The 23,464-nt window shown below is 36.4% G+C and overlaps 2 protein-coding genes across 2 annotated transcripts in view; both read left to right on the top strand.

Moving 5' to 3' along the window:
* Positions 1 to 16,887, top strand: part of LOC136031120 (queuine tRNA-ribosyltransferase catalytic subunit 1-like) — a 43,281-nt gene extending 26,394 nt beyond the window's left edge. The window contains exons 5-7 of the mRNA XM_065710437.1: positions 2,533 to 2,701; positions 3,415 to 3,609; positions 16,671 to 16,887. Coding sequence (XP_065566509.1) covers positions 2,533 to 2,701; positions 3,415 to 3,609; positions 16,671 to 16,865 — 559 coding nt within the window. The 3' untranslated portion in view covers positions 16,866 to 16,887. The remainder of the gene's footprint in view (positions 1 to 2,532; positions 2,702 to 3,414; positions 3,610 to 16,670) is intronic.
* A 6,341-nt stretch (positions 16,888 to 23,228) lies between these two features.
* LOC136031119 (uncharacterized transporter slc-17.2-like) overlaps positions 23,229 to 23,464 on the top strand; it is an 89,049-nt gene continuing 88,813 nt past the window's right edge. The window contains exon 1 of the mRNA XM_065710434.1: positions 23,229 to 23,262. Coding sequence (XP_065566506.1) covers positions 23,244 to 23,262 — 19 coding nt within the window. The 5' untranslated portion in view covers positions 23,229 to 23,243. The remainder of the gene's footprint in view (positions 23,263 to 23,464) is intronic.

The raw sequence follows: 23,464 nt of genomic DNA, 5'->3' as shown, positions 1-23,464 counted from the left end.
TTCCGATTTCCCCCTCAAACTCCCCCCAATGTCAACAGATCTGGTTGGGATTTGAAATAAGAGCTCTGAGACATGAGTTCCTTCTAAATATCAAATTTCATTAAGATCCGGTCACCCGCTCTTAAGTTAAAAATACCTCAATTTTTCTAATTTTTCCAAATTCACAACCGCCAGCTTCTCCAAAGAGAACGGATTCGTTCCAATTATGTCAATCACGTATCTAGAAATTGTGCTTATTCTTCCCATCAAGTTTCATCCCGATCTCTCCACTCGAAGTGTTTTCCAAGATTTCTGTTTCCCCCCTCCAATCCCCTATGTCCCTGGATCCAAGTCGAGTCGAAAATGGAGAATCTGAGACATAAGATCCTTCTATATATCAAGTTTCGTTAAGATCCGATCACCTATTCGTAAGATAAAAATACCCCAATTTTCACGTTTTCCAAGAATTCCGGTTCCCCCTCCAACTCCCCCCAATGTCACAGGATTTGGTCGGAGTTTAAAATAAGAGCTTTAAAGCATAAGATCCTTCTAAATATAAATTTCATTAAGATCTGATCACCTCTTCGTAAGTTACAAATACCTTATTTTTCCGAATTACCCACACCCCCCAACTCCATCAAAGAGAGTGGATCCGGTCCGGTTATGTCAGTCACGTATCTTGGACTTGTTTTTATTCTTCCCATCCAGTTTCACCCTGATCTCTCCGCTTTAAGTATTTTCTAAGATTTGACGATCTGAGGGGGGGGGGGGAGTGGGGGGCCAGTTATTTCAGAAAAAATAGAAAAAAAAGTATTTTCAACTTACGAACAGTTGCTCAAATCTTAATGAAATTTGATGTTTGGAAGGATATCGTGTCTTGGAGCTCTTATTTTAATCCCGACCGGATCTGGTGACATTGGGGGGAGTTGGGAGGGGGAAACCTAAAATCTTGGAAAACACTTAGAGTGGAGGGAAAGGGATGAAACTTGGTGGGAAAAATAAGCACAAGCACTGCATACATGATTGACATAACCGGAACAGATTCGCTCTCTTTGGGGTAGTTGGGGGGGGGGGGGGTTAATTCTGAAAAATTAGAAAAAATGAAGTATTTTTAACTTACGAACGGGTGATCGGATCTCAATGAAATTTGATATTTAGAAGGATATCGTGTCTCAAAGCTCTTATTTTAAATCCTGACCGGATCTGGCGACATTGGGGGAGTTTGGGGGGACCTAAAATCATGGAAAACGCTTAGAGTGGAGGGATCGGGATGAAACTGGGTGGGGAAAATAAGCAGAAGTCTTAGATGCGTGATTGACATAATTGGAACGGATCCGCTCACTACTACTTGAACCAACTCATCCATATCATACAAGAATAGGAAGATAAGTCTCCAAACCAAGAATAGAATATTGGATGCTACAGTGATGACAGTGGTCAAATATGGCTCTGAAGCATGGGTGCTCCAAAAAGCGGATAAAAATTTACTAGATGTTTTCCAGAGAAATTGCCTACGAACTGTTCTGGGTACCCGGCTGACTGACCGTATTTTAGACAGTAGGCCATACGAAAAATGTGGTTCAATCCCGCTTTCTATGGCTATAATGAAAGAAAGGTTGAGATGGCTAGGCCACGTTCTGCGGATGAACGATGTCAAATTTCCGAAAATAGTACTTTTTGGCCATTCTTTGGGGGCTATACGGAAAGCAGGTCTTCCTCGTCTGGGGCGGGAGGATGTCATAAATAAAGATTTAGAGGAAATGGGAAGTTTGTGGGAGGGTGTAAAGAGGGAGGCCTTTAATAGATTGGGTTGGAGGAGGAGCTTTCGTAGCTGTGTTGGCCTCTGGTGGCTTGGTGCTGCGATGAGTAATTATTATTATTATTAGTAGTAGTAGTAATTATTGCCTAAATAGTGTTTATCCATTGCTTTTGCTCTAAACCGAATCATAGCAGCAGTGAGCTTCTGTAAATTTTTACCTGTAAATTTTTGGAATATTTAGGCGTGCTGATGAAAAAAGCCTGGCTGAGAGCTCAAGTCACTATTGGTAGTTTTCATAAAAATTTGATTATCAAATGTCTCATGTTAAGTATTACATAAAACTCTTTGACTGGCACTATGTCCTCCATGCAATCAAATTATATTTACTGCAGGTCCTCGCCTCTCTTCATTCAAAATAATGGAATACAAATTTCCTTTTTTAGATGACATTTTTTTCGAAGAAAAGACTATTCTCTAGTCCGTTTAAAAATCAGAAGAGTGTATACCTAAGTTTAAAAATCCAGTAGATTTTGCTTGGAGTGCATATATTTTCGTGAAATATACCAGCCAAGACACACATATAGGTTCCTATGTATCTTCCCGTATGAAATTTTTAGAGAAATATTCATATCCATGAAATTGATACGGTGTTTCTTAGAAAAAGTATGTTTATTGATGTTTTAGCCACATTAATAGACATACCTGTGGTTTTTAATCTAAAGCTTAGGCTGCTTGTATTTGTATGCTTTTTGGAATTTCATGATAGGCTTTTAATTTTTATATTATAATTACAGTGGGGGTGAATCGAAAGAGGATTTTTGGAAAATGGTTCACTTATCCACGGATTACCTTCCAAAGAACAAGCCACGATACTTGATGGGAGTTGGAGTAGCTACGGATCTGGTAGTCTGTTCAGCCCTAGGATGTGATATGTTTGATTGTGTTTTCCCAACCCGAACAGCTGTAAGTTTTCAGCCCTTTTTAATGCTTGGATTTAAATTGAACTGTGCTTTCAGTCCTGAAACCGTATGAAACTGCCAAGGCTAAGGCTAGGGAAATATTACTAAAAGCTGTTAAAGCTTTTGCTTCTCTTGGGCTTGTGGAAACCTTTTGTGTAAGCTCATCAGAGCTGTAAGTAGACTTAACAGCTCTGATGACCTTGAATACCTTTGTTTTTTTTTTATACGCAGTGCCTTACGTTTTACCTGAATTTCACTTTTGCATCGTAATATTCCTTCTGTTTTCATAAAAGGGTTAATAGGAGGAAAAAGTTAAAATAAAATTCAGCTATGAATAAGTCTATTGAGCTATTTCAAGAAATTAGTACTGTTAAAAAAAAAAAACAAAAATTTACAAAGCTTCGATTGTCAAGAAATTGTAACCACTTTAGCTGTCACCAAATGAAAAGTAATCCCGAAAAATAAAATTATTGGGTGCTTGCACCAGGAGGAAGCCCTGGGTAAGTGATCTGCTCTAAATTATAGTATACTATTGAACTCAACATGTCTGTGAAATATATTTGAAGTGTTCAAAGTTCTCTTTAAGAATAATAATAGATTAATTTAGTTTCAAATATTGTACCTCTTTGGAAAAGAAATTTGACAAAAAGAGGCGATTTTAGATGTGATCCAACCTCATTAAGAAATATTTTTTTAAGAGAATCTTTTTTTTTTTAGCGTTTCGGCTGTGCTTTGGTTGATAGTGGGCAGATTAGTTTAAAGAATGCTCAGTACGCCAAGGACTTCAGGCCCATTGATGAGAATTGTCACTGTAGTACCTGCAAAACTTATACGAGAGCATATTTACATAGAGTGGCTACAATTGAAGCTGTATCTAGCAGTTTATTGACCGTTCATAATATTGCCTACCAAGTAAGTACTGTGCATATCTAACCAATTTCTTTCCTATTTATAAAAATCCTTATTGATTAATCTGATGTTCCCGCCTTTAAATTGCTGATTTTCAGTATACAATTTCGATTTTGAGTAAACGTTGCAGTGAAAAGCAATAAGCCTTCGTGTATTCCCCCCCCCCCCAGAGCTGTAGAAGAAACGGTACTGGAAACATCAGAGGGTGTTTATTCCGTTGGAAATTAGATGTCTTAGTGCCCCTTTTAAGAGTAAAATGGGATCAGAGGTAACCAGTCTCTCTCCCTAACTCTTTTTTCTACATCACCGCTTCTTTCATACCCTCTGAAGACATTCGATTAAAGTTTTCGAGATTGCCATTTTTTCAAAATAACCGAAAGATCAAACAAATATTCCCCTTGTAATGACATATCCCCCACAGGGATAAATAAATTGACAAATTACAGGGATAATGTGAATTGTAAATTGATAATTGTTAAAATGCGTGTTATGATGGAAGTAGGGTCTTGTGCAATATCTCAGGAATGGCTATGGATATTAAGTTGAAACTTTCAAGTAATTTAGAGGGAGTCGTAAATGAGGGATTCGTTAATGTGAATTGTAAATTGACAATTGTTAAAATGCTTATTATTATGGAATTAGGGTGCTTATGCAATATCTCAGGAATGGCTAAGGATATTAAGTTGAAACTTTCAAGTGATTCAGAGGGAGTCGTTGAACTAAATAAGAAGACACTCTATTCGTCCAAGTTTTCAAAAATCGATATGATTAAAGACAGTTTTCTTTTTTTAGGTTCCTAATTCTAATGGCAATTTCAGAAACATAGGGAAAGATAGTCTGACGCACCAGAGGGAATATATTTTGAAAGGGGAAGGGCAAAACTTAGGTTACAACGAAAGACAGATGAGTCAAATTACAAAATTGATGCCGTTTCAGGGGTGTATGATTGGAGAGTAGCCAGCTTCCTCTCTCGTTTTTCTTTTCTAACCGTTCTCTTGTACCCCCCAAAGACATTCGATCAAAATTTAGACATGGCGATTTTGTTCAAAATAGTTCAAATGCCAAATAAATATGCATCTCTGACATAATCCCCACAGGCACCAGAGCAAGGGCTGTAAACAATGTAAATTAGCTATTATTGAAACATATATTTTTTACTGGAAAAAGGGGGCTTTCACAACATCTCTGGAACGACTAAGCATCAAGTTGAAACTTTCAGTGAATAATGAAGAGAATTGAAACTACAATATCTCAATAACAGCTAAGGGTATTAAATTGAAACTTGCAGAGAATATTGAGGAGGATGTTGAAAGATATTGTTCACATTACGGTTGTCAATTCGGTGCAGCTGCACAACTTCAGGAACGGCTATGGGTAATAAATTTAAATTGTTGGGAAATACCGGATCTGGAGGTTAGACTAGATAAAGAAACACTAAACGTATCCAAGTTGTCAAAAAGGCGTATCTGCAATGTCCGAGGAGAAGCTTATGATATTAAGCTGACACTTTTAGAGAATATTGAATATTAATCAAAAGATATTGTAGATGCACATAGTATTGAGCGGGACGTAGAACTAAACCAAAACATGCTAAGTTCAATTAAGTTATCAAAAGGATGTTGCTGCTATTTCTCAGAAATACATAAAGGTGTTGAGTTGAAGCTTCAAGGGAGGTGTTGCGGGGGGCTGTTGAATTAAATCAAAAGGTACTATTTGCATCCAGGCTGTCAAAAGGGTGTATCTCGAATATTTCAGGAACAGCAAAGGATATTAAGTTGTAACTTTCAGAGAAAATTGAGCCGTAATCAAAAGACAATACGTAAGTCCAAGATGTCAATAGAGTATATCTGCAATATTCATTGATCTCCAAAATGCCATATTTATGCATATAATAAAATTTTCAGGGAAATTTAATGACGGTGTAGAACTAAATCAGTAGACGCTATGGGTATCCAGGCTTTCAAAATATTGGTTCCTTAATATCTCAGAAATGTACGGATATTAAGTTGAAACTGTCAGGGAATGTCGAGGGGTACGTTAGACCAAATCAAAAGACGCACTGTGTATCCAGGTTGTCAAAAGGGTATATATATCAGGCGTTTACAGCCTATCTTGGTAAAGGATCATTGTCATTAGTGTAAATTGGTTAAATTGGTTCTGTACTCATTAATTAGGATCTAAAAATAAGTTAATTGCTTTGTGCATAAAATCGGTAACATAACGTTTTTCTTTTTAATTGAATTATATTAAATGCGTTTTTTTTCCGTGTATAATCTGGGTCTAAAGTAAAAACCGAATAAATATAGAAGTATTATTAACCCTTTTATGTTTAACATAAATTCCAGTTTAAAATTCAAATAAAATGTCTCTGCTGGAATGAATAAATTTTTTTCTCCTGTCTCTGCGACGTCTGGCACTACTTTTCACGGACAGGGCGTTTAGCATCTGGTTGATTGATGTTGTAAAAACTCGAAGTGATCCTCCCCAATCTACTGAATTCGTGTTATCGTAGCGCAATTCACATGTTTTATCCTGGAGAATCCTTGTTCGCATATGTGTGCTACCGAAATGTGAATCGAAGCGGAGTGCTTGTCTGTTGACGCCCGGGTATTTTTCACTTGGAAAGTAGCTGCGATAGGATTGTAATAAGAGGACAGTGCTCAGCTTGTTTTATAGGTCTGACGTACATTGCAACTCAACGCACTCCATTTGCAGATCCTCGGGGATCTTGTTTATGTTAACGGAGACAGGAGAAGAAAACAGATTGAAACTTAGAACATCTTCCTTAAAAACTTGAAATCTAACGTGGAAATCGTTTTTTTTAATTCCTATATAATTTCTGCATACTTGTAGGGATTTTGATTAATGCACTTTTATAGATCTTGGAAATGCACAAAGTTATTGATTTTTATTTGTGACTCCCAAAATCACAATTTTGTTTCAATGGTCTTCACGTAATTAGACATAGTCGTGATTAACCGATCTTTGCCTTTGAGACGTAAATTGAGCTCAATTCTATTAAATGATTATGAGGGCTCCCAAAGGATCCGATCAAACTATACTAGCGTTAAAGAGACTGAGTTATAACGTATACGAGGGTGAGTTGGATGGGTTTTTGTAAACATGGTGTGTTAGAAACGGGAAAAGTCTTGCTCTTTCTATTTTATCCTATCAAAATAGAATTACTCATTTTATAGATAATATTATAATCTTACATATGATAATGGACTGACTGTCATATGATAGAGCAAATATCACTGCAGACTGTATCCAATGAGATCAAGAGCCTGGCCTGGGGGGGGGGGTCAAGGTGGACACGCCTGGTGTATATAGAATATCCCAAGAACAGCTAAAGGTATTAACTTGCAGGTTCCTTGGAATTTTGATTGGGGTAATAAACTAACAGCTGTTGAAACTTCCAGAGGAATTTGAGTATGAATCAAAAGACAGTAAGTCCATTCAGGTTGTCAATAGTGTGAGGTTGTCAACAGTGTGATATGCAATGTTGCAGGAGCGGCTAAGGGTGCTAAAATGAAACTTTATATAGTTTTAAGGGGGTGTTGAGCTAAAAAAAAAGGGCAACCAGGGATTTTCTGGGCTGAAAAAAATGATCTAGATATGTCACAAGTTGGAAAAAATTCTTTTAGAGCATCAATTTTTGGAAAAAATTCACATAAGTGACGTCACATTTATATAATCATTAAGATAATGGTGCATTCCTTACAGAGTTTTGGATCTATAATAATAATTATTTTGTATATTGTTGTCCAACAACCTGGGTAATCTAACCCGACAAGACCAATCCGAAGGTTAAAGCAAGAGGCGTGCAAAAAATGCCTAAGGTAATGATGATACTTGCTGAACATCAATCCTAAGAACACTTTGAGGACATGTGACATTACAACGCATCGCAAACGAAAGTAAAGCACAACAGAATCTGTGGCTAGAAGACATGCGACAACGAGTACCAAAACGAATCACAAATTAAAATGAGGCTAAAGAAGTACTTGGAAGTTTAGCTTTTGTGAGTCTTTGAAGAATAACCAGGAGGGAAGAATAGAAATCAGTTCAGAATTACTTAATTCATTTGACATTGCTGATTTTTCACCCTAGAATGATATAACATGTCGACGTTGTTCCACCTAAAGGTCGTAACTGACGTTTTTTCAAAAACGAGATGGCAGCAGCTTCCTTTTTGTTTCCTTTTTCATATTCTGCGGCCAGAGTACGTAAATATGAAAGTGAAAGGTCCCAACTAAGAACGTCGAAAAGACGAATGTGAAAACATTGTCCCACCTAAAGGTCAGAATGTGGTAGTTACGACCTTTAGGTGGATCAGTTTTTATCAGGTCGTGTCAGTTACGTCTATTTGTAAGTTCCGACCTTTCATTCACAGTCCACAATATTATGCTTGAAAATGAGTTTTTTCAGTAATTTCCGGGCTAGCAGAAAGAAATCCAAGATGAGAGGCGATATAGTTTTGTTTTATCTTGAATAACCTGACAATGTAAATTCGGTTTCCTACGAGAAAAGGTTGGGTAACACCAGACAATGCCTGACAGGTATTTTGTCCAATTATTTTGCATCTCATCTAGAAACAATATGGCAATCAAAGACTGAGAATAAACTATAAATGTTTTAGAATGCGTGTTAGTTAGCCAAGCAAAACCTCTATAGGCTGTGAGCAAAAATACCTTCGATTTTACCCTTGCTTGCTTATTGGTCCAAACTGGAACTTTATCTGTTTCTTAACAAGGTCTACTACTGTAAAGGGGAGCTCCTGCCACTAGTCTGAGTCAATATTCAGAAAACTGAATGGCTTGTGTTTGTACTCACATCAAGGAATAAATGAAGAAGTGCGTGTCCCCCACTCACTTCATTATGCACATAAGCCAACCCAGTTTTTGAAACATTGAGACTCTCCCTTAATATATATTAAATGAGTGTAAACGAAGTAGTAAATTTCCAGCGTTTTTTTTCAAATTCACCTAAATCTGCCATTCCAGGAATTTCTTATGGCTTGCCGAGTGTTATCAACCAAAGACATTTTGGACCAACTCGATGACGTATCAAATGAAGACAAGTCAGGTGGCAGTGACGGTGATGATTGGCTTCCTGAGCTCAAGCCTGAGCCTGAAAGCTATGATTCTAGTCAAAAATAAACGATAGAAATATCTACTAAAGACCAGGATAATCCTTCTGGATCAGTGGGAAATGAGACAGAAGCCGAGACTATCACGGAAAGTATAAATATACCCACTGCAGTACTTGTAATAGAAAATGCATCTTCAAGCCATGTTAGCTCTCACTTAGTTTTTGACGCTGAAGAATAGTGGCTGAGGTGTAGGTAGTCTCTTCCACCTCAAAAGAAACTAACCTCACAAGGAAGAGGGCTGCAGGGGAAGAATACTCATCACAGAAAACTAAAAAGAAAAAACAGTGAGAAAACGTCAGTGGAAGAAAATTACCTGCAAATGCAGGTTTTTTTCATGTAGAAGCATAAGGGAAGAAATTCAGAAATCTTTCAGCGATTGTCAGAAGCTTGGAAGACTACATGGGAATATGCATACCCAAAAACAGTTCATGCTTCAGAATGTTGCGGAACGCTCAAAAAAGAGAAAGATGGGAGAGACAAATGGGCGAACAAATACATTCGATTATTTTCTATCAGGCACAGGTGAAAAGTAAAGGGTTTGTAAAGCCGTTTTTCTTGGTGCCCTAGGGCTCCTCCAGATAAGAGAGCTGAGACAAGCCCCAGAACTTCAAAAAAAGGGTAACTCACGAACAAACTGATTTTATGAGAAAGCACATTGAAAGTTTCCCTGTGGTTGATTCCCATTATTGTCGAGCAAATTCAACCAGGCTGTATCTGGATGCACAACTTATCTTGTGTAAGCTGTACAGACTGTATCTTGAAATAGTGTGTCGAAGACAGAAGAAGACCAGCTCAAGAAAAGTGTTCAAAACAATGAACAGATCTTTTCATGTTCCCAAGAAAGATCAATGTCCAGTTTGCACTAGGTGGAACTTTTTTTGCTGCCTGCTGAAAAAGAAGATGAAAAAGTAAATTATGATGCACTTCTTCTTAGGGCTAAAATGGCAAGGGAATTGAAAAATTAAATAAAGGAAAAAATAAATCAGTGTGAAGAAGGCTTTGAGTCAGCAAAGCTTGACAATGTTGACTAGTAGAAAGTGCTGGAGACACCGAAGTCGAAGGCTGGGATAATATTCTATAAGCGCAAGCTGGCCATCTACAATCTAACCGTGTACGACCTCAACTGAAGGGAAAGTATTTGCAATTTGTGGGACTAGACCTATGGCAAAAGGGTTCAAATTAAACTTAAAGCTTATCCAAAGTGTCTCCCTCTTGCTGCTGCAAGTATAAGGATTTATTGGATCTTTGCAAGTCAATAGTTATTCCTCGAATCTATCATTACCTCTACAAAAATCTGCCATATTCCAAAGGGGCGAGAGATGGTCTAGAAGAGTCGGATGCTGAAGACGTCGATCAGTAGGTTGTACGAAAAAACAGCTTACTAATTTGTGCACTTTACAACGTAGTTTGATTGAAATTAGATATCCGATTGAGGGTCTTAAGTGACTATAGGCGCACATATTCTTGTCCTATAGTCCCATCTAAAAGTCGTAAATAGGAGTAGCCTATACAGTGTGGGGCTAGAGATTTTTTGACAATGGTGCTGTAAAAGTTTGCTATTTTCATTGAATGCACTAAAATATTAAAAATATCAAGCAAGCTTGCAACTTTGAAAGTAAAAATTTCTGTCTGATGTAAAATTCTTATATTGTCAGTTACGACCTTTATTCGGCACAACATCGGTGTTATATTAGCGTCTGCAAAGATGCACAGAAAAGAAGAAATGAATTCATACCTAAATGTTGACGCTGAACTTCGCGGCACTTCGCTTTCAAAATACCAATCAGAATTGTTCTCTACTTGCAGTTCTTTGTCGTTTGGAGATTATGAAAGGCTTCTTGTAAAGTGACGAAATCTCTTTTAAAGTGATAAAATATAACCAGAAAAACATAAAACGTATTTGCCTTCCGAGGGTATATGTATTTGCCTTTAGATGTACACAAAAGATGTTCACATATTTCTGACGTTTGATGTTTCTTTCTAGTTGCATTAGCCATATCTCCAACGATGCCAATTTGGCATATCTTTTTCTTTTGATCTTTTGTCTACACTTCAATACATGGGACCTCAAGGGCATATTTTTGTTGATTCAGACAAATTTTGCAAGCTCTTTTTTATGTAAGTGTTATAAATGTCTCCAAAAAAATTGTACAAAAATGGTTGTTAATAACAGTTCTCCGACATTATCCTTAAAACAAAAAATTCTAATCAATCAAAATCCTGTCGCCGACTTAATTATGTAAGAACAAATTGGATAACGCAGTGCGAAAATTTTAAGGACGCTGAATCGTAGAAGAAAAATATTTTACTTTGTTTTGCCTCAGCCAAACAAAAAAGTGAAACTAAGACAAAATTCAACTTACGAAAAAAAACCAGAAAATTAAACCTTAAATCATCGATAAAACAGTCTTGAGATCATTACTTTAAACAAGTTCAGGAAGGAATGGCAAACTAGGTAATTAAGTAAGGGCCGACTCGGCCCAATAGTAATCGAAACTCTAAAAAAGGAATTTGATAACAATTCATGCATCAAAAGAATTGCCTTTTTATGCTGATTAAATAAAAAAAACTAATTTTTTTAGCTGAAAGTAAGGGGCGGCATTAAAACTTAAAACGAACAGAAATTACTCCGTATATAAAATGGGTTGTCCCCTCCGCAATCCCTCGCTCTTTACGCTAAAGCTTCTAATTGTTTTAAAAAGTGGAATTGTGGCAAAGAGTCAAACTTTAGCGTAAAGAGCGAGGGATTGCGGAGGGGACAACCCATTTTATATACGGAGTAATTTCTGTTCGTTTTAAATTTTAATGTCGCTCCTTACTTTCAGCTAAAAAAATTATTTTTTTTTATTTAATTTCTGAACGTTTTTGAATTAATGCATGTTTGGTTTTGGCTCTCTGCTCATAAATTATTAAAATGAAATTTGTATATTAATTCTTTTTTTGGCTAAATGGCTTTCTCCTAGTTTTGATCAGACGATTTTGAGAAATAAGGGGTGGAGAAGGAGGCCTAGTTGCCCTCCAATTTTTCGGTTGCTTAAAAAGGCAACTAGAACAATTAATTTTTAACGAACGTTTTTATTAGTAAAAAATATACGTAACTTATAAATTAGTAACCTACATAACAAACTTTCATAATCTTATATTTTTATTATGTATACAAGGGGGTTTGTATCCTCGTTAATGCCTCGCTCATTACACTAAATCTTAAGTTTTGTCCCAATTCTTTAAGAATGACCCCTGAATCAGTAAGGCCGTAGAATAAATAGTTGAAATTATTAAAAACACTTTAGCATAAAGAGCGAGGTATTTATCTCCTCCTAAATACCTCGCTTTTTATGCTAAAGTATTTTTAGAACCCCTCATATGCGTAATAATCTCTGTTCGTTTTAAGTTTCAATGCTACTCCTTCCTTTCATTAAAAAAAAAACGTTTTCATGTTTATTTTTCATTGTTTTCTTATGGTAATGCTAGAAAATCATGCGCCCTTTTCCTTAAATTTTTCTTCCTCCATGACAGATTCCTCCAAGGAAAGATCCTCCAACATAGCCCCCTCCCCTCAGCCCCACCCCCTAAACAAAATAAAATCCCCCTGAAAACGTCTGTACACTTCCCAATAACCATTACTATATGTAAACACTGGTCAAAGTTTGTAACTTGCTTGACTATGCTGAACAAAATGGCTATCTCAAAATTTTGATCTGTTGACTTTGGGGAAAAATGAGCGTGGGAGGGGGCCTAGATGCCCTCCAATTTTTTTGGTCACTTAAAAAGGGCACTAGAACTTTTCATTTCCGTTAGAATGAGCCCTCTTGCGACATTCTAGGACCACTTGGTCGATACGATGACCCCTGGGAAAAAGAAAAAAAAACAAACAAATAAACACGCACCCGTGATTTGTCTTCTGGCAAAAAATACAAAATTCCACATTTTTGTAGATAGGAGCTTGAAACTTCTACAGTAGGGTTCTCTGATACGCTGAATCTGATGATGTGATTTTCGTTAAGATTCTATGACTTTTATGGGGTGTTTCCCCCTATTTTCTTAAATAAGGTAAATTTTTTCAGGCTCGTAACTTTTGATGGGTAAGACTAAACTTGATGAAACTTATATATTTAAAATCAGCATTAAAATGCAATTCTTTTGATGTAGCTATTGATATCAAAATTCAATTTTTTAGAGTTTTGGTTACTATTGAGCCGGGTCGCTCCTTACTACAGTTCGTTACCACGAACTGTTTGATTTCAAATATATATAAAATTCGTAAAGTTTAGTGTTACCCATCGAAAGCTACGAGTCTAAAAAATTTGCCTACTTTTCCGAAAAAAGATGGGGGTGAAATACCCATAAAAAGTCAAGCTATCTGAATGAAAATCACGCTACCAGATTCATCATATCAGAGAACCCTACTGTAGAGGTTTCAAGCTCTTATCTAGAAAGACGTGGAACTTGTTTTTTCTTTTGGCCGAAGATAGATCATGGATGTGTGTTAATTTGTTTTTTTTTTTTGTGTGTTTTTCCGGTGGTGACAGTAGCGCAACCAATGGTCCCATATTTTGGGGAGAGGGCCCATTCGAATTGAAATGAACAGTTCTAGTGTCCTTTTTAAGTGACTAAAACGGATGGGGATCAACTAGCCCCCCCTACCACGTCTCTTTTTCTTCAAGGACATCTAGTTTAAATTTTGCTATAGTCATTTTGTTCAGTTACAAGGTCCAATAACTATGCCTCTGGGAATGACATGACCCTCACAACCCCTGAGGAAGGGCTTGTAAATTATGCAAATTTGTCCATTGGTTAGCCTACATATAGCATTTGTAATTAGGAAATATCCCACTCCATTCGGGACGACCTGCTTTCTGTCATCCTTCTTCTGCAGAACGTGTCCTAGCCATCTTAAGCTTTGTCTCATTACAGCCATAGAAAGCGGAATTGAGCCATATTTTTCGTAAAGCCTACTGTTTGAGATGCGACCAGTCAGTCGGGTATCCATAAAAATCTGTAGGCAATTTCCTTGGAAAACATCTACGACGATCTTCATGTTAAGAGAATATTCAATCGTTGGAAACGACACACCTTTGGTTCTCCTAAGCTGTGTGCGATTTTTCGTCGCTGGTGTATCAGTGTAAGAGTCAAAGACTACCACTGCCTGGCAAAAATGTCTTTTGAGATAATCTACGTAATATTCTGCCACCTTAAAGTATGTGGATCTGGCAGGTTAGGTATTTCATCTACTAGCCAGCCACCGTCTAAATCCCTGGGAGGTTGGCATTGTCACTGGACCATCGAGCCCCTCAATTTTCATCAGTGTATTTGTTAGAGCGGCTTTGTCAGCTGTCCTCATCATCTCGAACGGACTAAAGAGCAATGGTGGAAAAGTAGACAGCTCGAACGACAGAAACTTGTTCAAGTCGGAACCACTTTTCCTACCCACTGCGGCTGGACGCTGGAACATAAGAGCTGGCTCCACCATTTCTCTCTCGGTATCTATCACCACAGATGACTTCTGAGGCAGTTACAGCTTTCTCCTTTCTTCTGGAAGTATATTTGTCAATTTCTTTCGCTTCCATGCCCTTCAGAATCTTTTCTCTCGTAGGTTTGGCATCGTCTGTGTTTACAGATGAGGAAGCGCCGACACCAGTAACCATGTTCAGCAGCTGTGAATCCTGCCTGGAGGGCTCTCTGGGTTCAATGTATCGAATTATCTTTTCTATGTTATCTTCTCTTGCTATCGCCGAAGATATCGCTTCTGCGTGATTTTCTGCAAGGCCAGTCATGTTCTGCATGCGTTCGTTAAGGAGAACCAAAGTAGGCATAGTAGATGTCCAAATTGTCTACTGCAATTCAGTCATGCCTCTACTTCTCGTCAGACCGCAACTCGTTTTTATGCTTCTCATTAACGTTTGTTTCGATCACCGAATCATGAGAAAGTGCCGCTCAGTAGTTGTCAGTTATCCGGATGAACAGGTATTCCTGTAACATTTTTTAATGCTCTGGGCTATCTTTCCTCAACTGAAAAATCGACTGCACGAACAGCCAAGTAGACTTCGTGTAAAGATTATGGCTCGAAGCGGCAAAGTAAGGAAGTATTTCTAACAAATACTGTAAAAAAAGCTCAAAATTGCCACTTTCTTGAGCTCTCGGGTTCTTTCTCAAGATATCAAGCAGGTCCAGATACTGAAATCACAGGCGGGCAGTTCTGGACACATATAATGGTTCTTTTACACTACGAACTATTTCATGAATAAGCTCTGCTGCTTCCAACACCTGTGCTTCGTCGATGGTATCTCCTTCAAGGAGCAACTCGCAGGCCTGTTTTGCCTTTACAAAGGGTTTTGATTACATTCATTGCCATCAAACACTCTGTTATTCAGTTTTGATGATGAAAGGCTAGCATAAAAGGCTACCTCCAACAGACCATAGCCTCGCACAGCACTAGAGACAGCTTTGCCTTGTAACATACTTCGCCCAAAGTTAGGTACGTGTACTTGACTTATGATTTCAAAAGTCCGAAGTCAGTCATAGCGAAGGCAATACTAGGAAACTCATGCGCGTGTGACCCACCTAGGGCAACAATAGCATTTCTTAAAGCACTTGCGGTAGGCTTTACATCGACGATACACTTTGCCTTCCAGTAAAGTGGTTGGTCAAAGGTAATGACTAGTTTTTCCAGTTCGACTATCGCGCTCGTTAACTTTATTCTTTTTTCTTTTTTTCGGAAGTAAATAAAACAGCACAAACCTTTTATATAGCCTCAAACTCAGTCATATAGCAAGTACTATGGTAGACGGCCCCATTGATTACATCAGCTAAAGAATGGCACAAATGAAATGAAACCGCAAGCTGGAGGGGGTAGGAGGTTCTAGAACACTGGTTTGAGATTAAACTGTTCCAGACTCTAATTCCAAGGTGCCGTTCCTAGCTTTACCGGAAATGACGAATCGACCTAAAATGACTAAAATAACTACCTCATATAGGTCAGCTTTCTCAACCGTTTTAGGTAAGATGAGGTACTTGACAAGGTAAAATCAAGTTTTCAACTTCATTTTCGAATTCGCCACCATTCATTTCATCGGAAACGATAATGTCAAATCTATTCAAATCGTAATGTTTCAAATCTATTCTTCTACCCTTTTCTTTTGTCCTGAGCCCAAGTAATTTCAAATATGAGTTTTTGTAGTGCTCATTTATGCAATTGTAGTTTCTTTCTATTGTCTCATTTTATATTGTTCAAAGTTTGATTAAAAAAAAAAAAAAAAAAAAAAAAAAAAAAAAAAAAAAAAAAAAAAAAAAAAAAAAAAAAAAAAAAATTATGCAGAATTCTCTATAGATAAATAAAACGCTTGAAATTACCAATAAGATATATTAAATTAATAAATCGTTCTTTGCTTTCTACACAGCTTGGATTAAACTCTAGCGTATATTTGATGAAATTGAAGGTAATCTATGTTATTTATTTATGATAATTTCTTTTTCTTTCTGAAATATTTTTAATGATTGAACTATAGACTGCACATAAATGGGCTTGAGAGTGGAATGCCCTTGGAAACTGATATATCCTCACAAGGCTATATAAGGCCCCAGACCTAAGGACTGTCTCAAGATTTTGTGACTAACGATCTTTTTTGCTTCTTAAAAATGGCACAAGAATTAAACCATCTTATTCTATCAACCCTTCTCTCTTCACACGCATGCGCAAAGACTCCTCACAGCACCGACGCTTAAGCGTTAATGTCCACCGAGATGATTCAGAAACAGGGAGTTTCTCAACCCACAGTATCAATACCAAGCAATCTATATAGTTCCGGTGTATTTTTGGTATGATTTTGCTGAATTGCATACAGGTTCATATATTATTGGTTTATGTAATGTATTTTGTTCTAATCTCTTTTTACTTTGAAATCATTTTCAGATGCGTTTGATGAAAAGGATCCGAACTGCAATAATAGAAGGCGTTTTCCCCGAGTATATACATGAATTTCTGAAGAAAATGTATCCCAACAAGGAAGTTCCTAAATGGGCAGTAGATGCCCTAGAGTCGGTTAATATTGATATGAAGAATTATGTTATGCAACCCGAAAAGAAACGGAAATTGGCTCCTCAATAAACTAATTTAAAAAAAGAAGAAATTCAGCCTGTCTTTCAAGATTGTTAGGTACAACGGCAAAGGCATCTCTTTCTCTTTTCCATTCTCTCTCTCTCCTCTCTCTCTCTCCCTGTCATCTCTCTCCCGCTCTCCTCTTTTCTACAATATTACGATCAGCTTAGTTAATTATGGCTTCCCTATTACGAACGTTTCCTTTGGGTTAGATCCACCCCATTCAGCAAAAGTTCAGCTAACTAGGAGGGAGGGATTAGAACCCTTTTTCTCTGTCAAGAGTGGATCCAGAATTTTTCTTAGCGGGGGGTAGAATTTTTCTTATAGGCTGCTTAGATAAATTTGGATACAAAGGAACACCAGTAATTTAAAGGGAACCTTGATAATTATGTTTTGTAGGTAGATAGTGGAAATGGTCGTAAATTTGATCCAAATTCTGATGAGGGTTAAATAAATCTGTTCAATTAAAATGGTGTAGAAATATTGATACAAAAATATTAAGATATAAAATCCACCCCGCCATAAAAAAAATAATGAAAAGCTGTTCATCATCTATAAAAAGTGGATATTTAATATTTTCTGCGTAACTTCCACCTTTGCACTTCTGACCACTACAGCGAATTACTTAAGCTTTGCATTCCAAAAAAAATTGGTCTTTAAACATCTTTTGGGGTAATGCATTCATTGTGACTATTTTTATTGGTCAAATCATTTAGCATGTCGCCTATCTACATAGCATTGCTTAGTAATTATGATAGTAATGAAGGATAGGAAATGAGGATTAAGATAAAACTTGTATATTCGTAAAAGTTGTATTGAACATAAAATACTAATTCGTTTAGGGGGTGTAAATATAAACATAGAATAAAGACATTGAAATACATAGAATACATTTAAAATGAGGGTTTTAAGTACAGGCAATAAAGTATTACGTAATCACTTACGCAATTACACTATTTAAGTAATCACTTTTAAAACAGAGTTTTAATAAACAGTGTCAACTTTGACGAAATATCAAAAATTTACTAATCAAAATTTCACTTTTCATAACAACGTAGCGTATCTTTCCATTTTTTAAAGTTTGATATATTTTGCTCAAATTACAGTATTCACAATTTTATAAGAAAAAGTCTATTTCTCTATTTCTACACCCGCCATATCTGTTTATTATTCGGTCGATGTCTACTTCAATATTTTATTTAATGTTTTTAATGGCTAGTTCTGTCAGTCTAGAGTCCTTTCAGTTAGAGCTCTTCGTTAGTATTTCTTCTTCGATTAATCCTAAAATATTCGAATAAAGACGCATGTAGGTATGTGCTTCAAAATAAGTATGTGAGTCGGAATACTCCTTTAAAAAAACAAATAATTATGTGTTGGCTATTTTTGTATTTGATAGGCATAGATTGGTGATTTAAATTCACAAGGTTTCAAGCTGTGGTAGATTTCTAATTTTTTTTTTTTTTTTATTCTTGAGATTTCCAGATATTCAATTCAAACCTTTAAATCTCAATATGTCTGTTGAGAACAAAAATAAAAATTTGACATTCTTTTAGCATTAAGCATCTAGAAATTCTTATAGAAAGAAATTCTTTCATTAGAAAGTCTTTTAGCATATAGCATTAAGCAAGAGAATTGTCCTGTAAAAGTTTTGATTTATTAACATCTAATCGCGGAAACATGATTGGATGGCATGTCCCAAATAAGTATAAAAATCCTGAGCGGTATATATAGCAGTTTCTACAATTCTATGGACGAATATATGCAACCCCTATACAAAAACATAACTATATTTTGTGATTGGTTGGTATTGACAATGTGAGAAATTCAGAAGTAATATTCTAGTTGCATTCCGTTTCCGTGGTTAACTCAGGAGGTGTGAATTTTCCCTTTTTTTTAATATTTCGTAAGTAAAAAGAAATTTATTCCATTTATAAAAAAAAATTGATGCCATTCTACTGATTCAAACTCAGAATTCAGAAACCCATCTATACCGACTAGATAAAAAAAAATAAACACATAATTATTTGCCTTCTTTTATTTACAATGTTTCAAAATCTATTTATCTTAAATGATTATTCCGCCCTTTTAAGTAGTATATCGACTCATATACTTAGTTTTAAGTGTATACTTATACGAACCTTTATTAATTTTTAGGTATTTCTTGAGTTTGGCCTTTATTTTAATGTTTTAGGATGAACAGCGGAGGTGATATGTCATATAACACAGAGTTTTAATTAGATGAAAATAGGCCATAAACTGGCCACCATTTGCCCACTGAAATCCAAAACTTAAATTAATAATATCTTTGCAATTTTCATGCATTTACTTTCTATTATATAAATTGCTTAAAAACGACAATGTTGGTAAAACCACCCCGTTTCGCAAAAAAAAAAAGCAAACCCAAATCTTATGACAGCCAAAAAAGTAATGATATGAATTTCTTCGCCTTTTTGCCATAGAAAGACTAGAAAAAGAATTTGAAATAAAAAGAAGCTTTAATATTAAGTTTCTTTCAGCCTTTTTGTGACAGCACAATCCTTAAATATCATTTTTATTGCCTAAAGAAGTAAGGATTTTATATTTCCTTTCTTTGTTGTTATGAAATGAAGATTTTCGTCTTCCAATTGGCTTTTGTGGTAATACGGACAGACTCCCTTGATAAATCTAAATTTAATAAAATGATTTTAGGCAGTATGTGTCATCTGTAAAATCAAACAGAGACCACACGAAGTAACTGAACTTTATTTCAAACTTGTTTGCAAAAACCGTCTTAAGAATTAAAAACTTATTAATAACTCAACTATTAAAAACCAATTAAAAAAAATCACTTTCGTCCCAACGCCAACCAGAGGAAGCATTCCCAACCTCAAATCCACCGCTACGTTAGGGGGCCGAGGGAGGGCATCCCCACCTGGATCTGCCACTGCTCACTGTTGGCTCGAGAATTGTATATTTTAGTATTGTATTTCGCTATCGTTAAGAATTTTGAGCACATGCAATTTAACTGTTTCAAGTCTGAATTTGTTCTTCAGTTCTATTCCCTTATTTCTAAACAGTTAATATGTAATTTTCATCTCCCCCTCGCAATAGGTCAGCTCTTGTTATGCCTTTCTATTGAACTCTATGTCCTGTTTGAATAAAAAAAAAACTATTTTGATTAGTTCCAGGCACGGAATGTATCTGTTCGGTGGCATCTAGGTATTCTTAATTAGTTGTATCTTGCTTGTTACAATCCCTCAAATAGGTCATACAATAATGAATATTCTGTCACATTTTAACGAAAATAAACGTTTTTTTTTATTCCAGTCACGGAAAGTCGTTAAAGCTCCGACTTCTGTCACTGAAACTTCAAAGTAATACTTTACTCGGACACACTATTTTTTTTCTTTTTTTTATTATCTGGAAAATAGTCATTTCCACCATTTTTATGGCACTTGGTATCTACCAAGTGACATGTAGCGATCGCAAATTCTGTCTGTCGGTCGGTCTGTCCCGGTTTTGCCACTTTAGGCACTTCTAAGCTAGGACGATGAAATTTGGCAGGCGTATCTGGAACCAGACCAGTTTAAATTAGAAATTGGTGTTTCCCCGATTCAATCATCTGGGGGGGAGTGGAGGTGGGGGGACGGTTAAATCGGAAAAATTAGAAAAAATGAGGTATTTTTAACTTATGAACGGGTGATCGAATCTTAATGAAATTTGATGTTTGGAATGATATCGTGTCTCAGAGCTCTTATTTCGAATCCTGACCGGATCCGGTGACATTGGGGGGAGTGGGGGGGGGGAGCCTTAAATTTTAGAAAACGCTTAAAGGGGAGGGATCGGGATGAGACTTGGTGGGAAAATAAATACAAGTTCTAGATACGTGATTGACATAACCAGAGTGAATTCGCTCTCTATGGGGGAGCTGGGGGTTGTTAATTTGGAAAAATTAGAAAATTGAGGTATTTTTAATTAAGAACGGGTGACCGGATCTAATTGAAATTTGATATTTTGAAGGAACTCATATCTCAGAGCTCTGATTTCAAAACCCGACGAGATCTTTTAAAATTCGGGGGATTTCCAGGGGGAAACAAGAAATCTTGGAAAAAGCTTAGAGTGGAGAGATCGGGATGAAACTTGGGTAGAATAAGCAAATGTCGTAGATACGTGATTGACGTAACCGGACTGGATACGCTGTTTTTGGGGAAGTTAGGGGGTGGGGTTCAGTGCTTTGGTGAGTTTGGAGTTTCTGAACGTGCTAGGACGATGAAATTTGGTAGGCATGTCATCGGCATAGGCAAATTCCGACCGGCATTAAGCCTCTGATTTTCCTTTTAAATCAATCTATTGATTCTTAGAATTTTGCTATGAACTCTTGGCTCTTGGCTCTTCGGACCTCGTCACAAGTGCCATATGAGCTCTTAGCTCTTGTTTATGAACAATATGCAACGGTCCTTTGTACAAAACGTTGGCCTAATAGCCGTTTTCTTTAACTGTCTCTTAATATTTATCCTTTTGGTATTTCTTTTCATAAAAGTATTATCAAAAGTATTATTTATTTTCATAAGTATTATCAAACAGTTCGTGGTAACAAATCAAACAGTTCGTGGTAACGAACTGTTGTAAGGAGCGACCCCGTTCAATAGTAAACGAAAGCCTAAAAAAACGGAATTCTGATACGAATAGAGACATTAAAAGAATCGGATTTTTATGCTGATTTTAAATATATAAGTTTCATCAAATTTTGTCTTGCCCATCAAAAAATACGAGCCTGAGAAAATTTGCCTTATTTTGGAAAATAGGGAGAAACACCCCCTAAAAATCATAGAATTTTAACGAAGATCGCACCATCGCATTCAGCGTATCAGAGAACACTGTAGAAATCGCAATCTCCTATCTACAAAAATGTGGAACTTCGTATTTTCAAACAGTTTGTGGTAACGAACTGTAGTAAGGAGCGACCCGGCTTAATAGTAACCAAAACTCTAAAAAAAGGAATATTGATACCAATAGCTACATCAAAAGAATCACCTTTTAATGCTGATTTCAAATATAAAAGTTCCATCAAGTTTAGTTTTACCCATCAGAAGTTGCGAGCCTTTTTGTATCTTTTGCTAGAAGGCAGATCGCGGATGCGTGTTTATTTGTTTGTTTGTTTGTTTTTTTTTTTGTTTTTTTTTCCAGGGGTGGCCGTACCGACCCAGTGGTCCTAGGATGCTGCGAGAGGGATCATTCTAACAGAAATGAAAAGTTCTAGTGCCCTTTTTAAGTGACCACAAAAATTGGAGGGCACCTAGGCCCCCTCCCACGCTAATTATTTCCCAAAGTCACTGTATCAAAATTCTGAGATAGCCATTTTATTCAGCATTGAATAAAATTGAAAAAAAAAATGGAACAAAATTCACCATTTTTTACTGTTTTAAAAAGTAGAGTTAAGAGAAATAGTCAAACTTTAGCTTAAAGAGCGGGGCGTTGAGGAGGGAGCAGCCCCTTTTATATACGAAGTAATTTCTGTTCGTTTCAAGTTTTGATGTCGCTCCTTACTTTCAGTTAAAAAAAACTTGTTTTTTTTTTTATTTAATTTGCCCGAAGACCAATAACGGGTGCGTGTTTATGTTTATATAAAATTTCCCAGGGGTGATCGTATCCACCCAGTTGTACTAGAATGTCATGAGAGGGCTCATTTTAACGGAAATTAAAAGTTCTAGTGCCCTTTTTAAGTGACCAAAACATTGGAGGCCATCTAGGCACCCTCCCACCCTCATTTTTACACTCTTTACACTAAAGTTTGACTGTTAGTGACAGCCCTACTTTTTAAAACATTAAAAAAAACTAGAGCGTAAAGAGCGGGATGTTGAGGAGGGGACAAACCCTTTTAAATACGGAATAATTTCTGTTCGTTTTAAGTTCTAATGTCGCTCCTTACTTGCAGTTAAAAAATTGTTGTTTTTTTTATTTAATCCTGGAAAGGGGTCCATTGCTATTATTTTACTAGCAAAAGGATTAAAAAAAAAGTAGTTAAAAAGAAAGTAAGAAAAGAGTTCTCTTAGAGGGGAACTTTCAATTGTGGAAGAAGCAGTTCATAGCTGTTTTGCGAGGAGATCAAAACATGAAGGGAAAGTAAGGAGCAGTTCTCCTGCTGGGTAAAAAAGTGGGGAAGACAAAAAAATAACCATTCACTGGAAAATTTAAAAAGGTATGAAAAAGATATATCGTTGCAAAGAGTACTTATCTTCTTGTAAAAATTTCTCGTTTTTTTCTAAATGACTGCCTTTTTGACAAGCCTAATCAAACTAGTGACAATAAACAAATAGGATAAAACAATTGAACATTACATTTCGTGTTATCACGTCATGGTAAACATTTCGTTTTATCACTTGTGTTGGTAAATATTTCATTTTATCAATGTCAATGGTACAAAGAGGTAAGAATTTCTTCCACATTGATTTTCTTACTTTTTTTTACTCATATTCTGATCTTAAGCTTTTGTTTTTGGGCTGCAATGTAACACTAAAGACTTTTCTTTTTTATTAGTGACAGTTTTCCCTGCGTGCACACAGGGAAAGGTGGATTTGTGGGTCTATGACTTTCGTCATCTTTGGGATCTTAAGTTTTATAAGCTGCCC

The sequence above is a fragment of the Artemia franciscana genome, chromosome 9 (assembly GCF_032884065.1).
Source record: "Artemia franciscana chromosome 9, ASM3288406v1, whole genome shotgun sequence".
In the NCBI taxonomy this organism is placed as follows: domain Eukaryota; kingdom Metazoa; phylum Arthropoda; class Branchiopoda; order Anostraca; family Artemiidae; genus Artemia; species Artemia franciscana.
This window is presented reverse-complemented; position numbering and strand designations above follow the sequence as displayed.